This window comes from Actinia tenebrosa, unplaced genomic scaffold, assembly GCF_029948245.1.
Source record: "Actinia tenebrosa isolate PJP-AT-01 unplaced genomic scaffold, QUT_ActTen_1.0 PGA_scaffold2__45_contigs__length_23673736, whole genome shotgun sequence".
Taxonomy (NCBI): domain Eukaryota; kingdom Metazoa; phylum Cnidaria; class Anthozoa; order Actiniaria; family Actiniidae; genus Actinia; species Actinia tenebrosa.
In genome coordinates this window covers 15,045,461-15,053,674 of record NW_028292579.1, presented here as the reverse complement: position 1 = coordinate 15,053,674, position 8,214 = coordinate 15,045,461, and the positions used below count along the sequence as shown (strand labels likewise).

Genomic DNA, 8,214 nt, shown 5'->3' with positions numbered 1-8,214 from the left:
TTTAAAAACTGAGAACCAGCAATTAAAGGCAAGTGTAAGATCTTTGAAACTGAAAGTGAACAGGATGGATAGGATGATACATTTACTGACTGAAGCTACTAAGAGCCCTGTAATGGAAACTAAAGGTATGAAAATTTACTTAATGCTAACAGTCACTCACCAATGCCAGTTTGTGTGCTGCTTCTCAATTATGTAAACTTTTTTTATTAGGCTGTCAAACGGAGGCAAATGAAAGTCAAGAAACGCATCCAGACCAAGAACTCTTATCAGAACAAGAAGTAATCTCTGATCAAGAAATGCTTTCCGACTCAGAAATTGATGAGGAAGTCAACAGAGTATTGGAATGTGGTGACAGTGACCATGATTTACCTATGGAAGGTGAACCTATATCCTCTCCCAAAGGGAAGGACGGAGAAGTAGATGATGTGGAAAATAGTAACCAAAGGTAATAATTAAATGTGCCTCCCAGTTTCATGAAACTTTTCTTTCAGTATAATGCTGCAAAACCCTATAAAAATTTTATGTTATAAGTAATTGCATACAAAAAAATTGATAGACTAAAAAAAACTCAATGCAAACAAAAAAAGTTATACACCTGGCCCAACATATTGATATATTTGATTTTTTTTGGAAAATTCTACATCATTCAATTTTTCAGATTGGACATAGATGGAAAAAACTGCAGAGAAGAACCAAAAGCTATTGTCTTTTCATCAAAATTGCTTCTCCTATTCCAATTTTGCAACATCTGTCGCCACCCAAAGCCTTCCATCACTACCAGACAGTCTGGGACGATGATAATTGTGGAGACAAAATGCCCTAATTGTCTAGAGTGCACCATGTGGACAAGTCAGCCACTACTGCTTGGAAGGTTTCCTGCCGGGAACGTTTTACTAAGTTTTGGGATATTATGTGCTGGAGCTTCAGTAAAGAAAGTTTTATTGGTACTGAGGCATATCAACGTCCTTGTGTATAATGAGTGCACCTATTACTACCACCAAAAGAATCTGCTGATCCCTGCTATTGTCAGCTTCTGGAGAAAGTACCAGGCACGTCTGCTAGAACAACTAAATGGGGTGGCTGTTACACTCGCTGGGGATGGCCGTCATGATAGTATGGGGCATTCAGCAAAGTATAGCACATACACCATATTTTGCTGTACAATAGGCCTCATAATCAACATAATATTAGTTCAGGTATGTTGAAATGAAACCATATGTCTAGAATTTACATTGTAACTGTGAAAACAGGGGTGGATTTGGGTGTGGGTTGATTTAGGGGTGGGTCGATATGGTCATGGCCCACTTTTAAGTTAAATAGCTGGAAACAACAATGATTCAACTTTTATCGGTTTACATGTTTGTATCAGGACAAACTTTCTGGCTACCCCTGGAAAACATCAGCATTTCAGGGATGTAGAGAAAATGATGAATATAAAAAAACAAAATTTTCATTACTTTGTGGTTGTGCTTTTTGTTTACAGGCAAATGAAGTTGGCAGTAGCACAGAAATGGAATTTGCTGGCCATGAAAGATCCATCCTTTTTCTCCTCACCACCGGAATTGTTATCAAGCAATATATAACAGACAGACACTCCATAATAACCAAATGGATGAAAGAGCAGTGCCCCCAAATATGCCAACAGCTGGCGAAACCCAAAATTGACCACTTTTTTGACCTCTGGCATATTGCTAAGAGTAAGTTACAATGACATGCCAAAACATGATGATGATGATCACTATTATAATACAAATCCTGCTCCTCATCATCATCATGATATTAGCTTACTAAACAACCAACATTAGAGTTATAAAACTGAACTACATTGGTGTAAGGAAGAAGTATTGTCACAACTGTGTATCAAAAAGTGAAAAAAAAAGATGCATCTGACAGTTTAAATTATAATAATGCTATGTAACCTTGTTTTTTTTATTCAGAAATACAGAAAAAACTTTTAAAGCCCTGCAAGGAGAAAGGCTGTGAAATAATTGGCAGGTGGAGAAAGGCATGCGTTGCCCATTTCTATTGGTCAGTTATTTCAACGCCTGTACATCTAGGTGAAGTAAAGCTGGCCAAATTTCAATCATTCCTGTGCCATGTTATAAACAAACACAAGGAGTTTCCCAATAAAATTTTCAACAAATGCCACCATGGAATGAGCACTGTCCCAAAAGTGTGGATGACAAAAGGTACGTTTAGTATCCTGAAGCACAATGTGAGGATGGTAACTATAATTCCAAGTTATATATGCCAGTTTATAGTTTTATTTTATTTTGACAGCATCAGAGGGAAAGGGAAAGGTGTTAATAACTAATACACAGGAGGGTTAACAGAATATAAATTTATGAGAAAACAATACAGTAATTCAAATCAATCTTTCTGGTAACAGATGAGGAACTACATGGTTTGATACAACCTTCAGCAAGAGGAACAAAGAAAGCACCCGAGTGCAGACAAATGTGGTCACCCCATGAAGGGTCATAAGAAAGGAGAATGTTCTGCATAATGTAGTTCCTTAGTAGTATGTCAACTTAGTACTGTTTATTTGTTTGTGTTTTTAGTTTTTAGTTTTATGATCACTTTTTATGGTACAGCACAAATATATAGTAGCAATATATAAGCTTAACCATATTATAAAGTAGAGTACTGACTTACGTTGCCGAATCATTTTCTTCTTCAAACTGCAGTTCTTCCTCTTCATTTTCAGTGTCAGTCTCAGATTCTTCTGCCTCTTCTTCCTCTTCTTCGAATCCCCGGTATATTCCATCTTGGGAAGGGAACTGATTTCGTACTGCGTTATACACACAACAGGGTAGAGGGAGTCGAGTTCGTTTTCCATCATATTCCCATATCAGGCGATAAAACTGCCGATATGCAACTGCTCGAAAGAATCTAATGGTAGGGGGGGGGGGGGAGATTAAGAGAGGATGTCAGCAAAAATCGACCAAAATCAAATTTTGCCGGAAACAGCCGAAAAATGGAATTCGTTCATATTTTGGTATTAGGAAGATCTTGAGGCAATATAAACCGTGGTTTTCAATTTCTTAATATCAACGTTTTATTTTATTTAGCACACGGATAAATTATTTTTTGAAAATTCTTCATTTTTGACGCGGCGTCAAAGTACTCTGGTGAATAAATATTTTTCGCCACTATGAATTTATTCGAACACCATGAAATTCCATCTTTTTAATGTTAAAACACTATCCCAAATAATTTCCCAAGATTGAGTCTGAAGATATTTTTGCAAAGGCACGCGAGGCCCCCAAAGTTGGAGTATATTTTGACTCTCTCAGAGGTTCAATTATGCACGAATTCGTTTTTCTCGTTTTTCTCGGAAATAAAGCGATATTTCGGCAAATGAAGTATACCACGGTTCATATTGCCTCAAGGTCTTCCTAATACCAAAATATGAACGAATTCGATTTTTCGGCTGTTGCCGGCGTATGTTCGATTTTTGCTGACATCCTCTCTTAATGACAAATGATAAGTTGACTGGAAAATGCACATTATGACGTTGTGTGAAAGCAAAACACTTACTGTTCTTCGGATTTTAGCCCTCTGTGTCGCAAGACTGTGTAACTACGGCCTCTTCTTGTCTTCAAACCTATGGCTGCGGCCTCCAAAACCCACTCATCCAAACATAACGACCAAAAGCCCGGATGGTCTATTATACAATCAAGACCTTCCTCGAATTCCTCTAGCTTCTCTCGACACCAATCAATGTCTTTGCAACAAAAACACTCTTCGTGTTTTGCAGCTAGAACCAACGAGCAACTTCCACATGAGCACCTAAAGACAATAGGAAAGTGTGTTAGATAGTTGGAAAGGAATTATAATCGTATTTCTTACCAATTTCGAAGTTCAATCACCTCAGAAAATCTGTCTCTGAGCATCTCTTCTTCCTCTTGTTCCACTCGAACTTGCTGCTCGTAAGATTCTATTTCCTCTTCAGTTGCGACGGGTTCTAACTCTTCAGAGTAATTTAACTGACTACTAGAAGGTTCTTCCATGATAATTTTGAATTCAAAGAGCAATATATTATTTTTCAATGCTTGAAAAGAGCTTGTAAATATCGACCAAACACAAAGAGATTGTATGGTTGAAGTAAAGTCCAAGCTAAATGGTTGAGTAAATGACGTCACGCAGTGGGTTACCGCTGACCTAAATATGTTTGGCCGTGAGTTAAAAAATTAATGGTGGGTAGGTTTTCAAAGCCAAATTTCTCAACGGCAAGTGGCTCCCGAGCTAAAATTTGATAATAATAATGATCAGATATGAAAGGGTGATGTATTTGGATATTTTGGATATCAGAACGAGTTATGACATCAAGAACATGCTTGCTTTTATGGGTTGGCGTTGTGCTATTAAGAACAGATAAATAGCTCTTATCGTAGATGAGCACGCCACCCCAACAAACCAGCGGTATCGTGATGAACGTAGCATCAAAACGAGACTATCGGGTCGAGCTTCGGATAATTTGCTAAGAAATGTACTACAAATCTTCGACTGATCACAACATTCTGATAGATATCTTTGTCATACAAAGTTTCTTGTAGTCTTTCCAACTTTGATCAAACGTAATATAGCTTTTGAATGTATGAACAGTAGTTTGAAGTCAGAAAGCAATGAATTATTGTGACTTTGCTACCATTGATAATGGCATGAAAAAGTTACTCGCATGGCTCATCAGTCAAAATACAGTACGTCGAGAGAACAGTGAGTTACTAAAAAATCTTACATATATTTAGAATATTGATGCTTTATTAAGCCACTTGGATGACAGATATTGATTTGAAGCCGATGTCTTTGCAGTCCAAGATTTTTTATGCTGTCCACACTATGCGAGGAAGCTCTTGTTAAAACACTGTATACGTGGGCTATTCGTACGGCATTCGATTTCGTTCTGTAGTTCTCAAGTATGTTTATATTAAAAAGAGTTGTTCGAATGTTAACTATCCAGTATCTTCGCTTAGGGAATAGAAAGCAAATAGCTTTGCAGACTTATAAACGTACGGCTATCAAATGAGCGCCGAATGTTTCGATGACCACGACTAGCAGACTATACTCGGACACACGGCTTCAATACAAGAATTCTGCGGTGACCAGCATGAACGGCCATAAACATTACCAAAACTTTTACCCAAACTTGCATGGACTATGACTTAGTAAAGCTCTTCTGTATCACTTATTATTTCTCAACAGACATAGGATAGTTTGATTTAAGTTTGTTTTAAATTACCAAAAATTTGACTGATTAATCAATGAGGTTTGCGATATGTTTACATTTGTTTGCCCGTACGAACGGTCACTCCGTTTCTATCTCAGTGGCTTTTTTAAGCTGGGTTTTAAGGTAAAAGCGAACTTTGTGGCAAAGATACTGGCTTTAAAAAAATCCCCCTAACCTCCATGTGGCTTAAAAAAACATTTAGCTTTGAAATTATTGCTACAAATGTAAGAAATTGTGTTACTTGGAGTGTTCTTTCTCAGTGGCTTTTCTGCTGCAAATTACGAACTTTGTTCCATTGCAAATGCCGATCGAATTCCTTGCCTTCTGCCTTCAAAACTCTGTTCTTTCATCCAAAAGATATATAGTCTTTGGCCATAGTTAGAAAGCCTACAAAATTTTTTGTATATCATAAATATCTATCAAAATGTAGTGTTCTCTCGAAGATTTGTAGAAAATTTCTAAGCAAATTATCGGAAGCTCGACCCGATAGTCTCGTTGTGATGCCACGTTCATCACGATACCGCTGGTTTGTTGGGGTGGCGTGCTCATCTACGATAAGAGCTATTTATCTGTTCTTAATAGCACAACGCCAACCCATAAAAGCAAGCATGTTCTTGATGTCATAACTCGTTCTGATATCCAAAATATCCAAATACATCACCCTTTCATATCTGATCATTATGCTGTTCACTGCAAGCTTTCTGTATTCAAATCAAAGTTATCTACTAAAGTCGTATCATACAGAAAACGTTGCTCCGTGGATATAGACTTGTTTGGTTCTTATCTTATCAATTCTCCATTAGTTACATCTACTGCGACTGATTTAACTGAATTTTGTGATCAATATGACTCTGTTTTATCTAGACTCCTTGACAAACATGCTCCTCTACGATCAAAACTCATCTCTCAACGTCTTGGGCACCTTTGTATATTAATGAAATTAAAGGAAATTAAACAAAACGTCGCAACCTAGAAAGACGTTGGCGTCGTTCCCGTCTCACCATTGATCGGGAAATATATGTTAAGGGAGCGGTCATTATTTATGGTGAGGTAGGGGGTGGGTGATTTTGAAGAGGGGTTACGACATTTTGGAGCCCTCTGAAGGAGGGGTCACGTATTTTCTTGTGCGATGGAAGGAGGGGTCAAGAAAAATAATTGAAAATTTAAGCATATAATGAGGTCATATACCAAGTCCATAGACATGTACCTTAATGCCATATAATTAATCACAATCGGGATGAAAATTTCTCTATCATCATGTCTTAAATTATACAGCGAACAAAAACTTTTGTTTTGTAAATCGGCTTTGCCAGGTTGTTACTAGCCGACCAGAACGAAGTTGAACATGAGTATCAACGTAATCATTTTCTGGCAAATCACTTTCTTCATCTGAATTATCTGAATCATCTAATACAGCATCACTCTCATCTGAATCCATTTCATCTTCACTCTCCTTCATCATCTGTTTCCATGCTTTCAGCCTGGTCTAAACATTCAGCATTGTTTGTTCTAGTTATCTTTGTATTAATTGCTTTCGAATTCAAGACATGACGTTTAATGCAGTTTACTTGATGCCAGTTAGAAGACTGTATTTGTGCAAGTACTAATCAAGTTCATGTACTTTCAATTTTTTAAATTATTTTTCCATCCAAGACTAGTTCCATCTAGTTAGTCTACGCGAAATGTACGCGAAATCGAGGCTAAATAATTTGGATACAGAAACGCTTTTCGAAAAGTAAAAGTTTGAAAAGTAGAAGCAAAGAAAAAGCAACTGATGAACAATGCTGGAAAACATTAAAAGCAAAACTCATACTTGGCCAGGTGTAGCACTTATTTTAATGTCAAAGTGATTCCTACCAAGGGTAAAAGGTTGTCCCAAGACAGTGTTTCTGTTGTGCGCATGCTTGATCATAGTCTAAGAACATTGAAAACTGAGCATCCTGAATTGCGCTATTACTACTAGTCTAGTGGCTTTTATTAACCCATGCATGAGACAAAGTGAACTAATTAGAGTGTAACAGTCAGATAGACACGCACACACACAAGGAACTGGCGTAATGAAAACCGCTCTTTCACTTCTTCTACACTATTAAAGTCTACTTGTGTCTCTTCACATGTACCAACACAAGAGCCGTACACCTGGAAGTAGCAGAAGATCTGAGCGCCCAAGCATATAACTGAGATGTTTGTTTTGATTTCAGATGCAGGAATACTAGAAAGAAAGGACCATGTGCTATGGTCGGAAGAAGAAAAAAATGTAGTACGAAGGAACTTTTCAAAGCAATCGATTGCCAGGCAAGCAAGATTGCTTGGAATGCATACAAAATAGTGAAGGCACACTTAGTGAACGCCACAGGACCAAAATCAAGTTACACATCAAAAATGCAAAGGCAAAACCCAAAAAAAATTTAAAAAACTAATTGTAATTATTTAATTCAATTGCCCTATTTCACTATGACGTCACACCAAAACAATCTATTATGTAATCGCAAAGGAACATGGTCGTCGGAAGGGGTCAAATCAACGCCAATTCACCGAAAATTGTTCTAAAACCTGTATCGAAACAATCGAAGAAATCAAGACAATAACAAAAAGATCAGCACTAAGCGCAGCATCGAAGCTATTCGACCCACTGGGTGCGGCAGAGCCGTTTACCATAAAGGCTAGAATCCTAATGCAGAAACTGTGGAAGCAGAACCTTAGTTGGGACAAAGAACTGCCTTAAGATTTCAAAGGACAAATGCTACAGTGGTTCGACGAAATCAAGGTGTTGAGCTTCATTAACATCCAAAAAAGATACTTCCCATCATCAGAAAACTATAAAGAAGTGGATCTCCATGTCTTCTGTGATGCTAGTATCCAGGCCTATGGCACAGTCGCATACACATGAGAGCAAAGTAGCACCAATTAAACTACAAACTTTGCCAAGACTAGAACTGCAAGCAGCGCTCTTAGGAGCAAAATTGGCACAGTATATCAAGAAA

The 8,214-nt window shown here is 37.6% G+C and overlaps 1 protein-coding gene across 1 annotated transcript; it reads left to right on the top strand.

The window, feature by feature from the left end:
* Positions 1–650: 650 nt before the first annotated feature.
* On the top strand, positions 651–1,711 carry LOC148909365 (uncharacterized). The gene is made up of 2 exons (XM_089034105.1): positions 651–1,196; positions 1,484–1,711. The coding sequence occupies exons 1-2, from the start codon at positions 795–797 to the stop codon at positions 1,709–1,711; spliced, it is 630 nt and encodes a 209-aa protein (XP_088890231.1). The 5' UTR covers positions 651–794.
* The last annotated feature ends 6,503 nt before the right edge of the window (positions 1,712–8,214 follow it).

Bases quoted from the DNA above. Each gene is read 5' to 3' on its own strand.
- LOC148909365 (XM_089034105.1), top strand. From the start codon at position 795: ATGATAATTGTGGAGACAAAATGCCCTAATTGTCTAGAGTGCACCATG. The intron at 1,197-1,483 runs GTATGTTGAAAT...TTTTGTTTACAG, and splicing joins TCAACATAATATTAGTTCAG to GCAAATGAAGTTGGCAGTAG.